Source organism: Ostrea edulis, chromosome 1, assembly GCF_947568905.1.
Source record: "Ostrea edulis chromosome 1, xbOstEdul1.1, whole genome shotgun sequence".
NCBI classification, from domain to species: Eukaryota; Metazoa; Mollusca; class Bivalvia; order Ostreida; family Ostreidae; genus Ostrea; species Ostrea edulis.
This window is the reverse complement of record NC_079164.1, coordinates 109,171,063-109,196,745: the sequence shown is the minus strand read 5'-3', so window position 1 is coordinate 109,196,745 and position 25,683 is coordinate 109,171,063. Positions and strand designations below refer to the sequence as shown.

Sequence of the window (25,683 nt, the reverse complement as noted above, 5' to 3'; positions counted from 1 at the left end):
TTTATTTACTGGTTACTTAGTTCTATTTAATAAGTACTGGTTTTATTTACTAGATACTGGTTTTATTTACTAGGTACTGGTTTTATTTACTAGGGACTGGTTTTATTTATTAGGTACTAGTTCTATTTAATAAGTACTAATTTTATTTACTAGATACTTGTTTTATTTACCAGATATTGGTTTTATTTACTAGATATTGGTTTTATTTACTAGATACTGGTTTCATTTACTAAGTACTGCTTTTATTTACTAGGTACTAGTTCTATTTAATAAGTACTGGTTTTACATATTAGGTACTGATTTTACTTACTATGTAATGGTTTTATGTGGTTCAAGACAGTTAATTTTGTTAACAGGAAACATCCATGTCATCTTTTGACAGAATTTCTGTACTTGGAAACTTCCAAACACATGATAAGTTCAGTTCTATTTTTTTCATTACTCTATAAATACTGAATTTCTTTATTTTTGTATTCTTCTACAAACTATTAATGAAGTGAATTACAGTACTGTTACATCAAGTCAGTACTTGTACACCTTTAATCAATAAATCATTGAATGCAGGCGTTAAAAAACTAATTTCATGGAAAACAAAACCCAATTAGTTGAAAGGGAGCATGATTGATTTGACACATGAGGTAAAAGCAATTGATGTTTTGATTTCATACTTTCAGTATTCAACAACAAGAACACTATATGATGATTTTCCAATAAAAGAATTAACTAATGAAATTAGAGGTGAATTGATGAACAGTTTCATTGACCAAACAAGGAAATAAGAATGATACACTACATCATCAAATGTCAATTACACTCCACACAGAAAAGTTTACACTTACAATAACTCAAAACGCACAGTTCACTGCCTGGTCAGGGTCTGTTAGAAACATGTGCTGTCATTAATTGTGTGTGATGAACATCAATATAACACAAGTCTATTAGGAGTCTCATTACTACAAATAGGAGATACCATTCTGTTTTACATGGAAAAGTATACCCTCATAATTTCAGTGCATTTGCTTCTCAAAAACATAAAATTCTGTTGCTTCGGTGCAAAACGGTAATAACACATTAACCAGCTAATGCATAGAAAACCATTTTCTCTTCCATTATTTCAATATTCTAGCCTTTCCATGCAATATTAATCTCTTAATGAATCTTTTTCTCTTTCAAATGTTCATAACGAACAATAGAAATTCAAATTAAGAATACGCAAAAATAAACAAGAGACGGCCCATTGGCCACAATGCTCACCTCAGCCACCATACTGGGATAAAGACTTAAAGTTTAGAACGCTAAGAGTGTAAATCTTTAAACCTCAATAGAAATGGAAAGAAAACTGAATGTATCCTACTTGCAGACACTTACATATTAATCAGACACACCATACTTTTATGGTTCTTGGCAAGAAGATTACCCCTAATTCTTCTATATTCCTTTCTAAGATATTTTATAAAAATCCCTATCATGACCCTGCCCTGAGCCCAGGGGTATGGTATGAGCAAACTAAAATATACCAGTCTAAATGAAGATGCTTGAATGTTTAACTGATAAATTGTGCTCTTGCTCTTGAGAAGATTGACTTTTTTAATTTTCTACATTTCGTAAGTAAAACTGCTAAGACCACAGGGGCCATAATTTGAACAAACTTGATTCCATAACTTGAGGATACTTGCTTGAGACGATTTTCAAAATTTATTCCTAGGTGTTCCAGTACAAAATTTTAATCTCCTCTTATGCCCAATCCTAGCCCTGAGATTTACGTGAACACACTTGAATCTACACAGTGTATGAGAGGATGCTTTCACATTAATGAAAAAGTGAAGATAATGAATCATGACTACTCTATCCTATAAAGAGGCAAAACTGAGCAGGGCAAACATGGGGCCCCAGAAAAAAACCCCAACAGAAGGTGGAATCAGGTGGCCTAGGAGGAGTAAGCATCTCCTGTTGATTAGTCACACTGTGACATCTGACACATTCTGCCTGTCTGGTTCTTGAGAAGACAACTTCGTTAAAAAAATATATGTAAAACTTTGAACCCTCTTTGTGGCCGTCCTCATCCTTGGGGGTCATGATTTGAACAACTACATGTTTGCATATCTTTTAAATTGTGGTTCTTGGGAAGATTTTAATAGTTTTCTAATTACAGTGCATGTCTATGTAAAAATTAAAACACCCTACTGCAGCCCCATCCTTGCCCCTAGAGGTTTTGATTTGAATGAAGTTAGATTTATACTATACATAAGAAGATTTCATGTAACATTTGGCAGTTCTTGTTCTGTGATTCTTGTGATGAATTTTTTTTACATACCCCACCATAAAGGCCCTTAAAAAGTCAAACTGACAATATGAGTTAAACTATAGGCATATCTCTACATTTTAAAAAAAAATTACAATAAAAAAGCAGGGATGTTGGGGCAGCCCTCATTTCAAAATGTCAGTCCGCTAAAAAAAACATAAATGTATGTTTTCCCCAATGCCTTATTTGCTAAAATATTCATTGTAAATTAGGAAGAATCAATATCCTTTCTCAATCCCAAATCAGTTTCAGTTTGCTTAACATGATGCAAATATTCTGAAGAATTACACAAAATAATCCATACGTGACAATTTCCAAAACAACGGATTCTATTTCTTTTAAAACAGACTGTATGTCTTTTTACATTCTTTTTTTATTTTAAATTTAAAAATACGTTTTCAAACTTCATTTTACCCTAGGAATTGAAATTTGGGTTTAATTTTGCAATTTTTTGCTGTTTTTACGATTTTACAGATAACTCGTGATTATATATATATATATATATATATATATATATATATATATATATATATATATAATATATATAAAACCGGCTTTGGTGGCACTTATTTTAGCACCATATTTTGGGGTCTAGTATACTAGAAGTGTTCCAAGAGAAGTTACACATAAAATGTACATTACAAGGAAGACAACTGGAATAAAGCTGCACTGACAAATTCTGCATGGATCTATGTTCCATTTTCATATATCACGAGATTGAACATCATGTCATATGAATATATCTTATTGAACTGCTACACATATCAGATATACTCAATTTTGAGTTAATATTGGCTTGCTCAGATCAAAAAGAGTGTAAAAGTGAGAATTACTCTAGAAAAGATGTAATTATATTTTATATTCTTAATTAAAGTGAAATATAAATATACAGTAAGTTTTAACATAATCAGTTATTTCCATGCATAAAATGTCATACAAACATCCTGATCCCCCCTCCTCCAACTTGATAGGAAATAAATATATTTGCCCCATCAGTAGCACCATCAACATATCAAGTGCATGTGGCCAGATCAAAGCAGTATGTAGTAGTTTATGTCATCGCACGAGGGTCTGTACGAAATATATCACATGTTTTTGGCGAACCCGAGTTGTCAATCATGTACTAACTGTTTTGTCCAATTGTACTTGTACTGTTATGTCTCAAAATTTTCCCATTACTTGGTCATATGTTTTGTTTCCAATTCCACATTTAACAGCATACAGTGCCTTTTTTCTAGATGAGACAGATGTAATGGGCGCAGAAGATTTAATATTGAGTTAAGATTTGGACTAGTTTGAGAATGGAAACAGTGAAGATTTTGAGAATTTGGATTTCAGAGAAAATAGTTTTGACTTTGAAGTTGAAGACTTCTTTTTAGAGAAATGATGCCGGAAATGAGGACTTTAAAATGAACCCGATACTAATATTGAATGTTTTGGTAAACCTGTGAACGTTTTGGTAAACCTGTGGATTTAACAGTGATTCAAGAGCTTCAGAGGAGCCAATACTCACCGAAATTCATTGTGGGATGCCGGTTTTTGAGGACTGGTGAAATTCTAGGTTTAATAAAATTTTGCAGCAGTTCAATGTGTTTTCATTCAGCCAGTCACAGAGAGTGGGTGGATCTCATTAATATTCTAAAATATCCCATATGTGATAACTAAATACAGTTTACACTCATTTCCTCTTATATTTCTTTTAAAATTGACATTGCTTTTATCATAGACAATAAATACATGTTTGTTACAAACTAGTTCAATCCAGGGTTTTTTTCTGTACCACCTGTCCACAAAATCATTACCAAATATGGAGCATCATCAAGGTCGAGGGGTGCATTGGCTGTTCCATTAACGCAACGAATGGGTCAATGATATGATATTTTAGTACTTTTAAAAATCTAGTCTATATTTTTAAAAAATACATAAAAATATAAATAAACAATAAAATGTCTTTCTTTGTTGTTTCATCAGGTGATGAAGGTAGCAAGCATTGCAGGAAATATTCACAACCCGCATTAGCAGGTAATGCAGATAACTCAATGAAACAATAAAGAAAGCATTTTATTGTTGAAATCACCACTGTATGACATATATAAGCTACTCAACATAAAAGAAAAATAAATGCACCATTGAACAATAACTTGAATGAGTCCCCCCCCCCCCCCCCCCCCCAATACTGACTTAAATAATTACAGAATATGAAATATACGCAATTACTTATTTTTTCAATTTGCTTTTAGTGCATCACTGCAGCATGTGGTGTATAACCAGCATGGAGCTTCACAGTTCAAACCCTCAACCCTCATGTATTTACGAAAATGAAATATACTTTGTATATCTAGAAGTACATGGATATTTCAATCTTAGGGCTTTGAAATGAATGTGAATGTTATCATTATGACTTAACAAAACAAATAGTTAATGATATATTGTGTTTATTTTATATTACATATCAACAAAGTAAGCATATTGATTATTTATACAAAGATCTAACATATGCAATTCAGTTATTTATCAGAATGATTTTGCAAAGAATGAATTGGATTAACAAGGCTCCATTTTAATCAATAATTCCTTACAAGTGAATTCCTTGTAACATTTCTTTTTAAAAGATACAAGTTTTTAACACTATTCCTTGTAACTGAAATTTCTTTAAAACTCTTGAGTTCCTAAATTTTTCTGCATGGAATAAAGATAACAAATTTGCTGATTATATTAAAACCGTATCAGAGGTTAATTTCTGCAGTTGGGAATTTTTGCAATTTGATCTAAAAGGGTAGCAGATAATATTCGGTGTTGCTAATTTCTGTGGTTGCATTATATCTACATAATTATATACTTATACTGTAAAAGGAGAAAATTTGGCACATACATATTTTAGCACAATTTTAACACAAGTGCCATGACATTGGCACAAATTAATTTTAGTGCACCAACAATTTGTTGCAAATACATTTGACGCAGAATATGTGATTCGACACACGCCTATATTTTTTTTCTCCATCAAACACATGCTCAATAGCTTCCAGTCGATTTCTAACTGAGGTAACTAGTATTCAGGTACACTTGTGAACAAATAATGCTAGAGTGAAAAAGGAATCCCAAGTTTGGTACGCTGATTTCATTCTCGTAAAGCCGACAACAGTCGTGTCTTCTATATCTCCCAAACTCTCCGTCCTGAAGCCAGTCCATGCCATGTGGCTTGTCAGAGTGAAATCAAAGGCAGACGTCCTGAAGCCAGTCCATGCCATGTGGCTTGTCAGAGTGAAATCAGAGGCAGACGTCCTGAAGCCAGTCCATGCCATGTGGTTTGTCAGAGTGTAATCAGAGGCAGACGTCCTGAAGCCAGTTCATGCCATGTGGCTCGTCAGAGTGAAATCAGAGGCAGACGTCCTGAAGCCAGTCCATGCCATGTGGCTTGTCGGAGTGAAATCAAAGGCAGACGTCCTGAAGCCAGTCCATGCCATGTGGCTTGTCAGAGTGAAATCAAAGGCAGATGTGCTGAAGCCAGTCCATGCCATGTGGCTTGTCAGAGTGAAATCAAAGGCAGACGTCCTGAAGCCAGTCCATGCCATGTGGCTCGTCAGAGTGAAATCAAAGGCAGATGTCCTGAAGCCAGTCCATGCCATGTGGCTTGTCAGAGTGAAATCAAAGGCAGACGTCCTGAAGCCAGTCCATGCCATGTGGCTTGTCAGAGTGAAATCAAAGGCAGACGTCCTGAAGCCAGTCCATGCCATGTGGCTTGTCAGAGTGAAATCAAAGGCAGACGTCCTGAAACCAGTCCATGCCATGTGGCTTGTCAGAGTGAAATCAAAGGCAGACTGGATTTGTTAAAACTATCAAAGTCGTTTGAAAACACGAGAATTCTAAATGCATTGATGTAGGTTTTATGTAGTTTTTACATAGCTATAGTTCTGATAGCATTTAACTTGATTATTGCAGACTTTATTTAATTTTAGACTAAGTAAGTGATAATATTCTTTTATCTTTCTGTATAATATGATGACATGAAAAAATATGGTTTAATAAATGAATGTGCACTCAAAAGTTTTTAAACAATGTTTTGATTGGAGTAAATAGAAAATGACAGAGGTAATACAGGTACATCTACACCCTATGCTTCTCATTTTGACCTTGAGGTACTAAAGTGAAGGACACATTGAGGGAAAAGCTTTGTAGGTTTAACTGATGAGTACGCTGAGGGCACAAACAATCAAACCTCCATAAATTAGGTGATCTACGTTAATTCAGCAATATTCAAATGCTAAATAATCACAGTTTACCTGCGCCAGTGTGTATACAAAATACCCCACCTTTCTGACATTATGTCAGCAGATTCTGCCAATGTAAGAGTCAACTACACAATAACCTGAAACTTTTTGAAAAATACTTTTAAAATGGAAAGTCAAGGACAAACTTTTAATTTTGGTGCAAAAGGTCACTAATGCCTAAGGCGTAAAATTTAATAGCGTGCCATATTTTCTCCTTTTACAGTATAAACCTATATAAATATTTTGCGATCACAATTAAATTTTGCAAAAATTTTCCTATCCACAAACAGCTACACAAAAAATGGACAACTGCAGAAAATACCCTTTATACAGTATTTTAAAAATGTCCCAAGTTTGTATAGCACTTGTCAAAAAGTCAGTTTCCTTGGTTTTCTTCCTCAACAGGATTTAAGAAATCTGTTTTCACAGCTTGGGCTTTTGAGGAAACTTGTTTACCAAGAAATTTTGCACAACAAATTCATTGAAAAACAACACTTATGTACCGTTCTGTATTGTTCATTTTACCAATTATTCTAGCACTGGTTACCAACAATTATCCCCACCACTTCTAATTTGATGCCTACCAGATTCACAGTTTTGTCAGATGGTAAATACTATACTTAAACTTGACTCTAAAATTAACTGCGGGGATACTTACAGGTGGGATGAATCAATTACACAGTGAAAATAATATGATATGAACACATAGAAATAAAATCTCATCGTAGACATCTAATCATTGAGTACATGATTCAGCAGCAAGTCATAGTGCATGTATCAAAAATTGATATTCAAAATAGCATTTTTAATGTTAAGGTATTAAATTGGATCTTGAGAATTAGTTCTTGCAATTGGAGCCTATACATTTTCTGTGAGTGTAAACACCTGTTGGTAACAACATGGAGATTAATATCTAAGTACCTACCTGCTCCCATTCCGCCTTCCTTTCTGTATAAGCTAGGTATGGTACCCCGGATTCAGTTCTCATGTAACAAATTATCTCTGGGAGGATTTCTGCTATTAGAAGAGGCAGATAAATCTTTCCTGCATTAATTGAAAAATAGCAATGAAAAAGCAATTTCTGATCAGAAACAGGTCTTGAAAGGTAATACCCAGGATTCATAGCTTGTCATACTGAACAAACCTGTTCATTTTAAATCAACTGTTACTAATCTCACACAAAGACACATACTAAATGTTAAACTTACTGCCCAATTCAAAAGGCACTTTCAAAATTTTAAGGCACTAATAAAGATCACGAAATCATGCATATGAATATCAAGGCACTCAATGCAACTCAAGGCACTTGTATGAAGTCCTGGCACAATGTCGGGTCAGTCTCCAGTTGCCATCCAGTTCCATAACAGACTCGGTCAAAAGTTGAAAGCAAGAATTTCCAGAACTTGTCAGTTGAATGTATCACATGGTTGCTCTGAAGGAGAATACCAAAGAACGATTAGTGTACAAGTATATAAATGTAGGCAAAAAAATCAAAGTACCATCCATTCTTAATGCATTTAAAGTTCTGTTAATGTCAATATCATTTAAATGATGCTAACATTGTGTTCATCACCACTGGTTTAAATGCAATTTCTGGTTTTGAGAATCAATAAAAAGACCTGCAGTCTGATTTAAAGTGCTGCCAGGTAATTCTATCTTTCAAGAAAGTGCAGGATCATTGATTATAAGGTGTAATGGTCTTGATTATAACAAATAAATACATGTTTTATCTAATACATCAAATACAATCACTGTTAATCACAACAAATCTGTAATTATGCCACATAACAACTCACAAGTAGATGCAGATACTGCTGTACCATCACCATGCAGGAAATCAGAGGGAATATGACAAGAGACAGATTTCAAATAGAATCTAATGTCCAACAAGGCATGCAATTTTCCGATTTTTGCCAATACATCTCTAAGCCTTGTATTGAATTACAACAGAACATGTACACAATTGTAAAGTATTGAACAATTGAAAAATATTCATTATCAATCAAGCTGATGCTTATCTGTTTGCCCCAATAAGCACTAGCACATGTGCTTAAAGAATTATGATAAAAATTTATGAAAAAACAATAGGTCTATTACTATTTAGTAAAACATTCCATTCTAACTATGACTCCACCCTTGCTACGCAGGGCATGGTGTGAATAAACGTGATTCTACACTACATACGGAGTCCTGTAAATATATCACATTTCCACAGCCTTTACATAAAAATGTGTGATGGCCAAAAATAGAGATTGTTATCCCCACAAGGTAGGCCCCAGGGGAGGATATTTGGAGTGGATCATACGAGGAAGTTGCATTCTATCTGCAAGTTGTTAAAATTACAAAATTCTCTGTCTAATTCTATAGATCCTCAAAAACACATTAACTTGTAAATTGAAAAATTTGCTTTAAACGAAACTTTTTATTAGTATATTTAACTGATCAGATGTAAACAGAAACATGGCGCCGGTAACAGTGGGCCTACAGATTTTAATCTGTTTTGTGACTAATTATCACAATATTTCGGCAAATTAACTAAAAAAGTGAATTACATATATGTACTATATATGCATAGAAAAGACAAAATGAATATATAATGTTGTATACTTTGGAAACATGCAATGTGTCCTTTAATAGTGATAGAGTTAGTTTGACAGTCAAATCACTTATTCAAAGCAAAAATAATAATGAAACATTTTCATGATTATGCCTTATGTTTATTCAAATTGTGATCTACATGTCATTAGGAAGTGGGAATGCAGTGTAAGACTGTTATGATTGTATATATATAATTTATATAGTCCATTTGTAACAGGAAGGAAGAAAATGCAACGGACCAGATCGGGATTCGAACCCGGGCCCTGTGAATCTCTAGCCAGGTGTTCTACCAACTGAGCAATCTGGCCACTGGCGATCGAACCCGGCTGACCGCTACATTCCTCCCTCCTTAAATGTATTCACACCTGAAGATATCAACCCAGGATTTAATCCCCTTGCAGGCAATTTCACCTGTCAGTTTCAAGGGCTGGTCTACGGCACCAAATGTAACAGGAAGGGAGAAAATGCAACGGACCAGACCGGGATTGGAACCTGTGCCTCCTAAATCTCTAGTCAGGTGTTCTACCAACTGAGCTATCTGGTCACCGGCGATCGAACCCGGCTGACCGCTACACATTGAAGACAACTCGTTCTTAGAAACATTCGTGAATTTATATAATTCATATTGTGTTCCTTCATAGCACAACTTTACAAAAGTGGAATTATTTTGCATGTGATAAAAACCTGGATGCATACACATGAGATATTTACAAGCCAGATTGTTGAGGAATTTTGATAAGTATTAGAATTAACTAAACCCATGGGCATGTGCTCTTTACAAAGCACTAGCCCAAATCCATAATTTACGGGCCCCTGACCATCGGACCATCAATTTCGAGCCCTGCTAAGTGCACATTGCTAGAACAGCCAAAGTCGAATGTGAATTTCCAGATATGAATCCATGATTACAGTGAATGTGTCAGTCCAAATATCCAGCTGTGCGGTAGGGGTGAATCAATATATCGATATATCGAAATGTACCGGTATACGCCTGTCCAGCGATATACGATACGGTTTTTTGACGATACGATATAATGTTGGGTTTAAAAATAGCCCTTTTAATAGTTGGGATCGAAGTTCATCATTTAAAAATGGCTTCTAACAGGAACACTATTCCTCAGACTTTAATACCTGCTTTTACATTGTGACATCAGAGATTCCTCAAGACTTTAATCCCTGCTTTTACATTGTGACATTGGAGATTCCTCAGACTTTAATCCTCACTTTTACATTGTGACATTGGAGTTTCCTCAGACTTTAATTGTCATTGTTTGTTTTGTTATGAAAAAAAAGAAAGATATTAAACCACAGTGACTTCATTTTTTTAAATTTTGATATTTTACTTCAGAAAATGCTTAACTACATTGTATATCCAATATATCGGATATCGCATCAGAAAATATTGTATCGTATCAGAAAAGCAATACACACTCCTACTGTGCGGAATCTCAGACGAGATTTGTAAGGGCGATATTGATATCAATTATGTTGAATGGGCACAACTTTTTTACCCACCTCAATGTTAATTAATACCGAGCAGAGCTCGGACGGGCCAAAGGCTCGTCCGCGAAGCAAGGCTCTAAATGTAACACATACGTATGTAGAAGAAAAAATTAGAAAATCAGCAAATGAATAGAGATAATCTCTACATACGTTCACTAAAAATTTTGGGATCCATATGGGCGCCGCCATATTGTTCATTAGTTGCTTCTAGAGTTATTTGTGTTTTAATTTTGAATGCCAAAAATAAAGACTGATGTGTAATTTGTAATTCAAATGCCCAGTTTGTTATAAATGAATGGTATGATTATAATATTTTACAGTTTTTAGCAAATCATCAAATAGAAAAACAGTAATACGATTAAATAGGTGAACGAGTTCATGAGTTTTTTTTTTAAAATAAGAATGTACGATATACTTACGGTTACCTTTTAATTACCATTTTGAATTTATTGGTTATAATTTTCTTTAGTTTTAACGGTCTTTTTAATTGCAAACGGGATGTATTGTTGTTGTTTATAATTATTTGCTTTGAAAGAGAAAAAAGTCAAGGTTAAATATGATATCACAATACACGGTTTACATCGCCTTGCATTTTATTTCCCGCGTTAAATGAATAGGCGGATCCCATAGAACTGTTATCTAGCTCACATATTCCCCTTTGATATTGAGATGTTACTGAGTGTTTAGCGCACAGAAAATTTCATTAAAAATATTTTAATTTTAAATGAATCATAATCTACCGTACTTAACGGAATTATGATTATCACTTGGGACACGCCAATGACCATTTCTTGCTTCGCTCGGTCCAACGGTCACACTGTATACATATTAATGCTACTTAAATACAATGTCCCTGCAGTATCATTTGAAAATCATTCGACAGCTATTTCGGTAGGTAGCTATTGTTTCGATAAATTTTGAGACTGGCAGTGTAAATTCACCATTAGTCGAGTCTACATCAGATTATTTGCAGAAAATGAGATGTAACTCAAAGACCTAGTTACACATAAATTGCCGGTCCATAGGGCATGCGGACCTATTCTAAGTCAAAGACGGTCGTTGGCTTAAAGAGTCAATTACAAGCAGAGACGACCAAATATTCAAATTGTTATACTCTTCAAGTTTTTCTGCACTGAGTCTAAGGAAATTCGAACCGTCGAAATTTCCGATGAAGAAAACAGAAAGACACGTGCAACAATATTTCCAGTATTCTAATTTATCAGATCAATACGTCTTACCTATTATTGTTTCATTAAAATGGGTGACATCTACTTTTTTTTCTCCAAAAATATGTGAAACTGAAGATCTACACCAGTGTTACGAGTGTATTTTGTTTGTTTTGTTATCTTGCCAATATTTCCGAATGAATTACTTTCGGAACTCTTCTGCGAAGCAGAAGTTGTTCCCCTTGCATCAGCAGCCAACTCTATATCATGGGTAAGTGCCCTCAGAAATTAGGTAATATATAGATCTACATTTATGTGAAAAGTCCTATTATATATTTATTTGAGATAGGTTTTAGTCTGAACATTACGTTGGTAAGTATACAACATTAATTAGGCTAGCTTTAACTGTCTCAGGGAAAGTGAACCCAGATTTTTGAACAACGTTCGATAAGGTTAGAGGCCTTGGAGTCCGCCAATAGCCTATTTTTGTCGATTGTGGGTCATATATGTTACCATTTATGTTTGACGGTATATTGTTAGGAATTAAAACCGGTCTATTACTCCGATAAACTTAGGATTCGAACCACAGCCACAGGCATTTCTTTCTGTAAATGATATACTAAGAATAACAAGTGTTCTTAGTACATAGATGTCGTAACTTTAAAACAGAAACAAGTGCCTGTGACTCGAACATGGGACCTCCAGCAAACTGTGCAGAGGGTACTCAGCGAGATTCGTCGAAGCTAGATATTTTGACAGACGCCTATTCCAATGTCGAAAGAGGCATCAGTCCAAATATCCAGCCTCGATGAATCTCGCTGAGACTAATGCTCTACCAACTGAATATTACATACCCAATACCTGGGACTATTGTAGAAAACTACTATCTATAGAAAAAAGTTTTGATGTGATTTTAAAGGTTGATTGTTATGATATGTTTGGTTATTTTAACGACCGTGAGTGAAGTTTGAAATGTATATCACTGAGGGCTTCGGCGGCTTCTTGACACAGGTCAGCGCCTGGTGTCTTCTGATTTTTCAGTAACAGTATATAGAGTGGCCTTGACCTTATGCTCTGACTGGAGTAAAGAGGATAGGTAGGTAGGTATATAGAGTGGTCAGAGCTTAGTATGGTCATTTTTTGTGATTCTGACATGTGACGTAATGCCGATGTTAACATATGTTAGCACTTCATGAAAAGTATATGTTGGTGTGAGGCATTGCAGAACTTCATATACCTTCATGTATTTTCAAAAATATACTTTATTCTCTACTTTCATATCTGTCAAAATTCCCAGCAGTTAAAATAGATAAACTATATTTATCTGTATGTATAGGTGCATTGTTTAGAACTGCAACACATTCATGAGGAAATGGCTGTCAATACAATTTGTAAAAATATCAAAGATGAAAACATTTGGAAATGTTATATGTATTATATATGATGAAGCCTCACACTATTGACTAACACACCCCATGAAGTATGCCAGCATGAAGCGTCACATTTTATACTCTCATGTATTTTCAGTAAAATTTATTTCTTAAGTGTATAGATTCAAGTTTGTTTGGGCTGAAACTTTCATAGTGCTCAATTATGTAGGGAAACAGTTTTAATTAAAATCTTTTCTGGAACAGCAACACTACAGAATAACAAATGAAAATGAAAGCATGCTCATATAGATTCAATTAACTAACAACCCCCCTCCCCTCGAGTGCTTAAATGATGCATGTATATAGTGTGCAAGTTTGAACCATACCAGGGTTAAAATTCTTTCCTGAAAGTAGAACATCTGTGGCACACCAGGTGAGAGGATTGATACAACTGTATACCAAATACCTATAAATTTTGAGGAAAAAAATCAATAAATTAGTCATGTGCCTGTTTGTTTCAGTATTCTGGATGTTTGTTTTGGCAGAACCCAGTATGTTATGGATTTTTATATGCCCATCTTTTGATGGGTCATATTATGGTACAGGCATCCTTGTCCATCTATCCCTCTATTAGCTTTTTCGTGTCCAGATCATATCTTTCACACTGTGAGGCCTAGATATGACCATTAAACTTGGTCAGTTGATATATTCTGGGGGGAAGGTGTGTCACAAACCAAATATAGCTCACTGTGCCTCATTTTGGAATTGCAAATGACAATGTCACAGTTTGTGACTTCAAATATAGAATGTGCATCATATAGTTGTAGACAGACATACATCACATGCCTACTAGGTGGTGAATTTTATTTCAGAAAGTTATTCCACTCTTTCAGCTTTTGTCTTTAAATAAAATAAAAAAAAGAAGATAGCACAGCTAGAGCACATGGAATTAAAATCAGTAGTAAAATTGAATATAGCATCAGAAAAGTGTCTCTGGGAGATTTTTTTTTTATCTATGACAAATGTGCCCTTCTTGAAATAATTTATAAAGAATATTTTCATTGAGTAGAGAATGTTATCTGATCACTGTGCAGTCTGCCAGAAAGGATAAGACATTTGATGACAGTCATTCTGAGTTCAATCTGGCCATTATCGAGTGCATTCATTAATATGGAACTTTATTCTACTGTATCATTAATGCAGACAGTGATATAAGAATATAATGTTAGTTCTACACCATGTATGCATTATGGTGTCATACATCACTCACAAAGGTAATGTATTCAGTAAGAAATCATGGTTTGTTCTTGTTTTTTGTTATAGTTTTTTTTTTTTTTTTTTTGCATAATATGGTTTTAATTCACTTCAAGGTATTAGCATTAATTAAGGTATAAATTTGATCTGGTATGCTACAGGATCGATTGTGTGTGAGTGAGTTTGTGTAACACTGAGCTTGTAGATATTCTACAGGCCACATTTTTTGCAATACACATACTAAGGTACATGTATGTAGCGATAATAGATGAGCGGATCATAGGATCTAATTTTAATTAGATTGCATTTTTTGTTCAATTGATTTGATACTTTTTATGTAGCTTTTATAGAATTTGGGAGTCAAAGGTCAAGGTCACGACACTATGGGACTTCATAGAAAAAGCTTGTTATAGTTGCTTTACATCCAGATTTTTTGCCCAATTGATTTGATACTTCACTTGTAGCTTTGTTATTAAAAGATGAACCCTATTGATTTTAGGGTCTAAATGTTCAGGTCACTACGGAACTTCATAGAAAAAGCTTATTGCAAGGGGATAAACACTTGTGGAGCTTTTGTTTATAACACTTTGGTTTATCAAGTTTATAGATCACATGTATTTATCAAGAAAAGGAGAATAGTGAATTTTGCATATATAATAAAACTTACATTTTGAAATTCACATTGATTTTTTGAAAATATATATTTACAAAATAAATCAACTCTTTCTCTTTCTTTATAATTACACAGTTTCAGTGCTATGAATTACTTTATAATTACACAGTTTCAGTGCTATGAATTACTTTATAATTACACAGTTTCAGTGCTATGAATTACTTTATAATTACACAGTTTCAGTGCTATGAATTACTTTATAATTACACAGTTTCAGTGCTATGAATTACTTTATAATTACAGTTTCAGTGCTATGAATTACTTTATAATTACACAGTTTCAGTGCTATGAATTACTTTATAATTACAGTTTCAGTGCTATGTATCACTGATTAAAGGGGCACTTATTTATCTGTAATTTTGTCACAAAAAATTGAATTTAAATGAAAATTGCTCTATATAATATATTTTAGTAATAACACCAGTATTTAATTATTTCAAACCTTTTATAACCTCAAAATGGGCACATGAATATGTGATTTTGGTGATTATTGATTGACTGTTTTTATATACATTCCGTCGAGAATTTTTCAGACGTCACCAGCTGTAGGTGAAGTACCACAAATTTATACCAATGCTTAGCACTCAGGGCCATAGCAGTGAGGGTTCTTTATTGTGCCAACGCCCTCTGCGACACGGGACCTCCGTTTATAAGGTCTTATCTGAAAGACCCGTGATTTTCACTTCCAAATGCCAAGCGTTTTGCAAAGGAGCAATCACTACCTTTAACGTCTTAGGTAATTATTATATAGTCTTGCAAGACAATAATTCTTCCTTATATATTTCTTTACACTTAGCAGTTATCTAACATTGTTTTATCAGGTTTCTCTTGTTTTTGTACAAAATGAATGATTTTATTAGTCATTGATATATATTCCTATGTCACTGAGAGATTTTGAGAGAGAAAAAATGTTTGCCATCATGCACACTTTAACAGCTAATGTGGCAATAATGTAACATACTAAGTTGGGTGTATATTATCTTGATATGATTTTCAGTTGATTGAAAAAATTAAGCTTTCAAAGTTCCATTTATAAATGATTGTATTTGAATGGGAATGAAAAAACTGAATAAAAATTTAAGTAGTATTAATCTCAGACTCAGTAGAAACAAGTTACATCTTTAATGTTAGAGTTTAACATTTAAAAAAAAAAATTCTGGTTTAAGATGATTTAACAGTGAAACAAATTCAATGCTTAGAAATCCTACTACGAGAAAATTTAAGTATCAAATATATCGAAAAACAGGTATACTTTAAAGTGTATTCTGAGACAGTGTGATACATTTTGGCAATCAGGCTAGTTTTAGTGATTCGTGATCTTTCAGTACGATTTTTAGCTCACCTGAGCCTAGGCTCAAGTGAGCTTTTCTGATCAAAATTTGTCCGTTGTCTGTTGGCAACGTAAACTTTTCACATTTTCATCTTCTCCAGAACCACTAGGCCAATTTCAATCAAACTTGGAACAAATCATCCTTAGATGTCGGGGATTCAAGTTTGTTAAAATGAAGGGTCATGTTCCCTTTAAAGGGGAGATAATCACAAAAATGCAAAAATAAGGTGGGGTCATTTAAAAATCTTCTCAAGAACCACTGGGCCAGAAAAGCTGAAATTTACATGAAAGCTTCCTGACAAAGTGGAGATTAAAGTTTGTTAAAATTATGACCCATAGGGTTAGGAATGGGCCACAATAGGGGATCAAAGTTTTACGTGCAAATGTATAGGGAACCAACTAGGCACAGAGCATCCTTAGATGAAATTTGTTAATATGAAAGGCCATACTTGTCTACAAGGGCATATGATAATTGATGAATTTGTAGTCAAGCTTGATAATTAAGTTTGATAATTAATGAATTTTTAGTTGTTACCTTCAAAAAGTTTTTTTTCTGAACCAAGTTAATGATAGTTTTGCTCAAGCTTGTTTATCGCTAGGAACTGCTGCTCAGGTGAGAGATGTGGCCCATGGGACTCTCATTTCAAGATTTCATCATTAAATTTGGTATCATGAATTTTACATAGGAATTTATAGGAAACATAACAGAATTGAACTACCAGGCAATCCTAATTTGCAAATATACTGATGTAGTGTTGATTAATTTAGTTTAAAGGTATGTAAATCAAGAAGAAAATTTCAATGTTCATATGAGTGATGTGGTCCATGGGACCCGGTGTCTTAATTGTTAGAGTTAAAATATTGTATATGAATTGTCATGTACAGATGCTGGTCAAAAGTGGTAATCTAAATAACACTCATAAGAGTATGGCATTTAGGGGGAGGGGGTTACACTGCATGAGAAAAGATGGCCTAGTATACATCATTTTAAAGTCTTTAGATAAAACATAGACCTTCTGTAGAAAATATCAAAGAAATAGGTCATAAACATTGAGGTAGACCCAGTTACTTGGGGCTCATCTGCATTGTCATCTGTCACATCAAAATGTAATCATTGTGCCCTGTTGTGGGATTTGGCGGTGCTTTTTAAGCAAGACATTCTACTTTGAAGATGGCTGTACATTTTTTCTAAATACGATACAAGTGGTGAAGCTTAAGCTGTGGTGTTTTAAGTCATTTTGAAAGTGTCCTATTCTGTTGACCAAAGAAAGATAACCTGGTAATTCAAAAAGTGATAGAAAGAAAGGAAACATTGGAAAACCAAATAACAAAGTACAAAAGTAATGGGACTCCAGCAAGACCAAGACTAAATGACCGTAATAGTAGATAGTACCACTAGTAACAGAATAATTCTCATAATAGTAGATAGATTACCCATCACCACTAGTAACAGAATAATTCTCATAATAGTAGATAGATTACCCATCACCACTAGTAACAGAATAATTCTCGTAATAGTAGATAGATTACCCATCACCACTAGTAACAGAATAATTCTCGTAATAGTAGATAGATTACCCATCACCACTAGTAACAGAATAATTCTCGTAATAGTAGATAGATTACCCATCACCACTAGTAACAGAATAATTCTCGTAATAGTAGATAGATTACCCATCACCACTAGTAACAGAATAATTCTCGTAATAGTAGATAGATTACCCATCACCACTAGTAACAGAATAATTCTCATAATAGTAGATAGATTACCCATCACCACTAGTAACAGAATAATTCTCATAATAGTAGATAGATTACCCATCACCACTAGTAACAGAATAATTCTCGTAATAGTAGATAGATTACCCATCACCACTAGTAACAGAATAATTCTCGTAATAGTAGATAGATTACCCATCACCACTAGTAACAGAATAATTCTCGTAATAGTAGATAGATTACCCATCACCACTAGTAACAGAATAATTCTCATACTATCCTAAATCTATCATCTATGACTGTAATTTGTGTGTTTCCTAGGTTATGCATTCTAACTTTTCTGTTAACTGAGATTAATAGATACTTTTTATATCTATTGTTGGAACCTTTCATTGAGTGGTCTTCATACTTGTGAAAACACCATAAGAAATTGTAACATTAATTGTTGGGTATTTGTCATCATCTGATTGGCTCTTTCTAGTCTGTGTTGATTTTGCATGGGTGTTTTTAACATCAAGAAATCTTGCAAGTCTGATTCTATTCTTAAATGATATAGTAATATGTGATGACGAGAGAGTTATGACTGACGTGATTAGTACAATTACTGGGGTTTCTACATTACACTTGATATCATGAAGTACAAGATTTTGGCCCAAATTCATTCAAAGTAGCTAAGAATGTAAGTTTATTCTTCAAGTTGTTTTTAGATATTTAATGCACATTATTTTTTGGATGGAGGATCATGCACATTCAGATTTCTAAGTGTAACATATTTGTCAGAATTGGCATTTTCCCCATCATTGCAAACCAAGGACAAGATTTACAATCCTCTGCTATTGTAGAAGACAGCTTCATTCAGACCATAAGTTTAGACGATGCATTTTCCGATATAAATTGGAAAATAACGGGATTGTTTTATGTTTAAAATAAACGTCGTACATCATTAAGGACTATTTGATGCAATCAGGAAATACTATAGTAGTAACAGTTTGATAATAGAAGTTATCATTTAAAGTAGCAAGATTACAATGCTGCAAAGGGCGCAAAAATATAGTTTTAAAAAATTAAAGTGTATACTTTGCCCCCTCCCCTCCTCTTTCTCCTCACATTGACATTGTGAATCCAAAATGGGCCCTATAATCAAGATGCTTATACCAAGTACATGGTAGGTGACAATGAGGTGTCAAGAATTTTCACTATATATATATAACTATTGAAGTAGTATGATCTGTTATGTAGTTTTCCCGTTTTTCAAAGAGTAGCTGGAAAGTGTATGATAGTTCCTATCATACATATATTCGAATGCCTATGTGTGCAGTAATACAAGGCGTGACCATAGTAAGACCTATATAAAGTATCGAAGTCATGAGTAAGGTCATGCTAAGCCAGTCTCAGGACTCAAACAAACTTGAATCTTCATGAATGTTTTGGCTATTCTGGTTCACTGGTTCCTAAGAACACTCCATCCTATTTTCACTATTTCTCAATTATCTTCTCTTGAAACAAACTTGCATTCAGAAATGGATTCATTTGTAACTAGTCTGGCTGAAATTGGCCCATTGGTTCTTGAGAAGAATATGAAAATATATCAAGTATATACCAGACCGACAAACACATAGAGAGATAGATTCTACAAAACTACTGATCAGAAAAGTTCACTTGTGCCATGAGCTGAAGTGAACTAGAAATAAACATATTCATCTATATTCATTGACAATCAGAAACAAAGTGCAACAATATAATATTTTTTATTCCCCTGATATCAAACATTGGGCTCTATGGTCATCAAATGTCAGGCTCTGGGCATGGTAAACTGAGATGAGTTCGACTTTGATATTAGTCTCACATTTCATGACTTTGATATTAGTCTCACATTTCATGACTTTGATATTAGTCTCACATTTCATGACTTTGATATTAGTCTCACATTTCATGACTTTGATATTAGTCTCACATTTCATGACTTTGATATTAGTCTCACATTTCATGACTTTGATATTAGTCTCACATTTCATGATGAAAATCAGAGTTTTCATTCTTTATTTCCTCCATGTGGAGATATTGCAATATATGTTAATATACAATTACATATACATGAATATTACATTTTGAACAGACATATATATATATATATATATATATATACAATCAAAAAGAATATAGAAGAATAAACATATATACACTACCCTTAAAGTATGTGATGGATAGGGGGCAGATAACGGCATGGTGTCTGACAGCTAGGGAGGCGATACCTATAACTGAGCCAGAGCTCTCTGGTAATGCGCAGCTGCGCTTCGAACAAGATTGAAGTTCAGTAAGCGGAAGGTTTGATTATTGGTTTCGTGTATTGTATACCGCCCTAGAAGAACAAGAAACATTTCATTCTCTGTCAATATGCATAACTCTGCACATAGGCATATGTCAAAACAGTTTGTGATCACGTTCCACCAATTGTTCCTAATAATTGCAGTTGCAGGACATGCGCAAGAGGAATGTTGAAACACATTAGAGAAAGACCTTCCACAAAGAGAGCAATTTTGGAATTGGTCCATTGAGCACGTATTGGTACACAGTTTGCATATGAATTTGCAGAGTTCAATTTCCTTGTAGTTTTTTGCTAAAAACCAGATAGACGACGGTTTTGAGCCCGAAAAAATTTGTATAAAGGAAAGAAATTCACGGTCATGCAACATTCGTAGCTCAATAGGTTAGCACATCAACTACTGAACTGTAGATCGTGGGTTCGAGTCCAGCAGGGGTTTTAAATTTTTTTTAGATTGCTTTCTACTAAAACTGCATTTTTTGACTAAATAAAGTAAATTTGAAAGTTTTCAATTTCAAAATATTGTACATATCTTCCACTTTTCATCCATATCAAATTTCTCTTGTGTAGCATTCCTCCTTAAAATCAAAACTTGTACAGGTATCTTTGTATATTTCAGTGAAAACTGTTGATTACTTTTGTGTCTTATTGGTACAGATGAGGGTATTAACTACAATACAGATGAAGATGCCTTGATATGGAGACATTAATGGACACAAATCTTTTTCAAGGTATTTCAGAAATATTATATCTGTTGGAGATTGCTTTGTACTTGTTGTAGAGGTGTTTCAGAACAGATAAAAAAACCTATTTGTTTGAAAAGAAGAACATATATTTTCATTCCAATCTTATTCTGGGAATGAACTTGATGGACAATATTAGAACAGATTAAAGACTATAATTAAATGATATAGAGAGGCATACCATGTTCCCGGTTTATTTCCAAAGAAATTAATGAGATTATTTGTGGTCAATTTTCAGAACAGATGAAAGCATACAATGTTGTGTTATAATAGAACATGAATTGTCTACGAACTATACAACATAACATTGACTGCCACAAACTGCATAGTACTTTAATGCACAACATTTTTCATTTCGAAAATTGACATTTGAGTCGTTCCTATCAAAAAAAGATCCTTATCTTATCCAACGTTCTTTTAAAAAAGTCATAAGAAAAAAACCTGACGTCATTTTTTTTTTTTTTGCATACTTGTCAAATATAAAATAAGGGGGGGGGGGGGGTCACAGTTACCAATCAGGAAAGGGTTGTCATTTTTGATTGACTGTAGTATTTTGATGACAATTAATATTGCTCTAATATTTTGAGGGATTGTTTTCTATAGTTCACACTTTAGCACTAAAATACTTAAAGGACCCTTTTTGCTGGGAGCAGCTCATTTCATATCTGTAAGAATTATTTTATTTAGGAAGGAAAACAATTTCATTTCTGAAATAAAAAAAAAAATATCACTAGCCCTATATTCCTTATCTGTAAGTGAACCTCTCTAAATAGCCAGGTAGTACCTGTAGCCCCCTACTAGCTAGCAGCAGCTCATGGTGGGGAGATACTATGAGGCTACCATTTTCAGTTTAAAGACAATCACTATTCACAATGTTCATTACATATTCAATCACAGGACAGGTTTTGCAGCTTGTATCCAAGACAGCTAATACAAATGGAGTTTAGTCTCGCAGACTATTTATTTCTGATATTTGTCAATGCTGAAGAGGATTTTGTCAGCTTTTGTAGCAGCAACATAAGACTCAATAAACCTGAGCTTAATGTAAGAAGATGAAAATATTTGGATGGCTACGCTGCTGAATTGAAAGTTGAAAATGGTGTTAATTACAGTAGAAAAAAGTCTGGACCAATATTGTCTGTGTGTTTCCAAGGCTAATGCAACCTATTTAATGTTGTTGCATTAAAGATTGATCTATTTCAATTGTACATGATTCTTACCTGATCACTCCTGTTGGGTGTTTGGAGATCACTATAGACTGTTTAACAAAGTTGCAGGGGGTTATACTGGAATTGGGTTGTCTGTCTGTCTGTAGACGCAATGGTTTCCGCGCTCTAAAGCGTTATCCTTTCCACCTACAGTCACCATATCATACATATGGAGTACCCATGGGACGAAGATGTTCCTTATCGAATTTGGGGTCAAAAGGTCAAAGATCAAGTGCACTGGACATCGAAGTAGCAATTTGGTTTCTGTATGGGTTCTAAAGTGTTATCCTTTCCACCTACAGTCACCATATCATACATATTGACTACCCATGGGACGAAGATGTTCCCTATCGAATTTGGGGTCAAAAGGTCAAAGATCAAGTGCACTGGACATCAAAGTAGCAATGTGGTTTCCGGGCTCTATAGCATTATCCTTTCCACCTACAGTCACCATATCATACATATGGACTACCCATGGGATGAAGATGTTCCCTATTGAATTTGGGGTCCAAAGGTCAAGCGCACTGGACATCGAAGTAGCAATATGGTTTCATCTCTTATCCATTTCTCCCTAGAGAAGAGACTACCCAAGGTTTTGTCATGCCCTTTCTTTTTTACACTCAGGACAGAGGTAATTTATACCTTTGGGAGACTGGGGTAAGTGGGGGGGGGGGGGGGTATTCTTAGTGAGCATTGCTCACAGTACCTCTTGTTCTTACCTGATCACTGCTGATGGGTGTTTGGAGATCACTATAGACTGTTAACTCTCAACTGTTTCATCTGTAATGTCTTCACAGGTAAATTGCCTAAGTTTTTTGTTTTTGGCAGATTAATGAAACATGGCATAAATTTCAAAACTACAACCAAAAATAATATAATGGGAATGAAAACAAAGCTTTTGCAAATTTTTGGAAATGAAGTGTGCCCCTAGTGCATTATGCAACTATCTGAAATTGCCTGTTCAAATCCCGGAACGGCCCCAAACTGTTTTCAATATACATGTACAAGTAACTTAAAACAATTTCCATGAAATCCATACAATCTCTCTTTTTGCAGAACATTTTTCTTTTATGTTAACTTCCTTGAATCTCAATGAATCCACCTTGTATTATCTGATTAATAGTGAACTGGTAAAATAAAAATGATGCTGTTGCACAGATTAATTTCAGCATTTTAAGTGACGTTCCCATGTTAAAGCTGGAAGTGTTTCTACATTATGAAAGTTTAACTGGTTCAAATATTTATAAAATGATCTAATAATTTAATTTGATTTGAATGAGAGATTATCTGAAAGTCCAAGATTCTTAAGTGAAGAGGTAGGCATGATTATATGTTACTTTGCATACCAGGTAAACTTTATCTTTATTGAAAAAAAATAGAAATTTGAAATAGATAATTAATTCAACAACTATTAAAGGCAATATTAATGATTAATCTGGATTAATATGAATGAGCATTCTGATCATTCATAATGTATTCTCGGGTATATACTCATGGGGTTTATTTATTTCGATGAACTTTATGAATTGACATTTGTATAGAATACAGGGGTAATTAACCATACCCTGGACAAAGCCAAGTGTTAATGATGTGAATAATGCCACAATGACGATGATGAAGTTTCTTTCATAGCTATAGGAAATCAATTCATTATTTAGGTGATGTAGGAAATCTGTGTCTAATCATAGAGTTGTCAGCTTCAGGGTGTATGACATTTATACCCCTGATTAAAATTAGACAATACATAGATAGTGCATGTAGTTGAACTTAACATTGAAAATTTTCACTCCAAGAAAACCACTATTTGTTTTACTATAATACTGAATATCATGCAAACGATTATCGTTTGTTTCTTTCAATGTGTTAATTGCTGCATTGGCTGCACACTACATCTATTTCGATTATCGTTTGTTTCTTTCAATGTGTTAATTGCTGCATTGGCTGCACACTACATCTATTTCGATTATCGTTTGTTTCTTTCAATGTGTTACTTGCTGCATTGGCTGCACACTACATCTATTTCGATTATCGTTTGTTTCTTTCAATGTGTTAATTGCTGCATTGGCTGCACACTACATCTATTTCGATTATCGTTTGTTTCTTTCAATGTGTTAATTGCTGCATTGGCTGCACACTACATCTATTTCGATTATCGTTTGTTTCTTTCAATGTGTTAATTGCTGCATTGGCTGCACACTACATCTATTTCAAACACCCACATGATATATATCAAAATATGAGCTGTACATGCATCAATTTGATGCATTGTATATTTCTTTTATAATAGTGTTGATATAACATGTATTATATATTCTTTCATCATTATGTTCATGCACTTTTGGGGGCAAAAGTATTTTTAGGTCACCTGATTAAATTGAGGTGCATCTATTGCTATTGACCTGCGTCCGTCCTCGTGCGTCATGCGCCATGCGTTAACAATTGAACATTTTTAACTTCTTGATAACTACTATTCCCATTCTTTTGGAATTTGGTATGAACCATCTTTGGGACAAGGCTGACATAAATTTAAAATTCCAGGACTCCTGCACCCCTGGGAAGACAGGGCAAAAAGTGACAAATTTTCAAATATCTTCTTTTCTAAAACCGCACGTGTTAAAAAAAACTAAATGCATAGTGATGTAGAGCAGAAAGAATTCAACCAAATGTGTAAATTTCATGATCCCTGGGGTAGAGTTTCTGACTTCAGGGCGGGGGCCAAATTTGGTATACAGTATATATATATGTGCAAAACATTTAAAAGGCATTTTCTTTAATGTTATTTATTTTAAGTAAATTGAAACTAAATAGATATTTAGAATGATCAGGTAGCCCTTTACCAAATTTTTAAATTTGATGATCCCAGGGATTGGGATTCAGGCATTAAAGTGTGGCTAAAATGGTCAATGATTAAGTGTGTTAACAATCGAATACTTTTTAAAACTTCTTGATAACTGTAATTCCAATTTTTTTTCAGAATTTGTATGAAGCATCATTGGGACAATTAAGGGGGACATACAATGTAAATTTCAGGACACTTGTACCCTTGGGGCTTTAGGGGCAGGGAAACACTGTCAAAAAGTGACAAATTTTTTGAAATTGTCTTCTCTTAGTATAACTGCACATGTATAAGAAAAAACTAAATGCATAGTGAATGAGTGATGTAGAGGAGGGAGACCTCCACCAATATTGTAAATTTTATGATCCTGGTCTAGCATTTAAGTGA

General features: G+C 34.1%; 2 protein-coding genes across 12 annotated transcripts in view; one reads left to right on the top strand and one right to left on the bottom strand.

Annotated features, from left to right (window-relative positions):
* LOC125665857 (calcium/calmodulin-dependent protein kinase kinase 1-like) overlaps positions 1-12,044 on the bottom strand; it is a 104,003-nt gene extending 91,959 nt beyond the window's left edge. Inside the window, exons 1-4 of one of the 3 annotated variants that reach the window (XM_056153264.1) lie at positions 11,913-12,043; positions 7,782-8,005; positions 7,499-7,617; positions 3,816-3,859 (exon numbers count right to left, since the gene is read on the bottom strand). In XM_056153264.1, the coding sequence (XP_056009239.1) occupies positions 3,816-3,825 (10 nt within the window). In that variant the 5' untranslated portion in view covers positions 3,826-3,859; positions 7,499-7,617; positions 7,782-8,005; positions 11,913-12,043. Of the gene's footprint in view, positions 1-3,815; positions 3,860-7,498; positions 7,618-7,781; positions 8,006-11,912 lie in introns of all 3 variants that reach the window. The other 2 variants (XM_048898768.2, XM_056153263.1) reach the window with 2 other exon arrangements.
* Positions 12,031-25,683, top strand: part of LOC125665874 (protein-tyrosine sulfotransferase 2-like) — a 33,925-nt gene continuing 20,272 nt past the window's right edge. For 2 of the 9 annotated variants that reach the window (XM_056153268.1, XM_056153267.1), the window contains exons 1-2: positions 14,553-15,873; positions 21,167-21,240. The gene's annotated coding sequence lies outside the window, so the exon portion shown is untranslated. Of the gene's footprint in view, positions 12,213-14,552; positions 15,874-20,467; positions 20,752-21,166; positions 21,241-25,683 lie in introns of those variants that run through there. The other 7 variants (XM_048898844.2, XM_048898830.2, XM_048898797.2 and 4 more) reach the window with 6 other exon arrangements.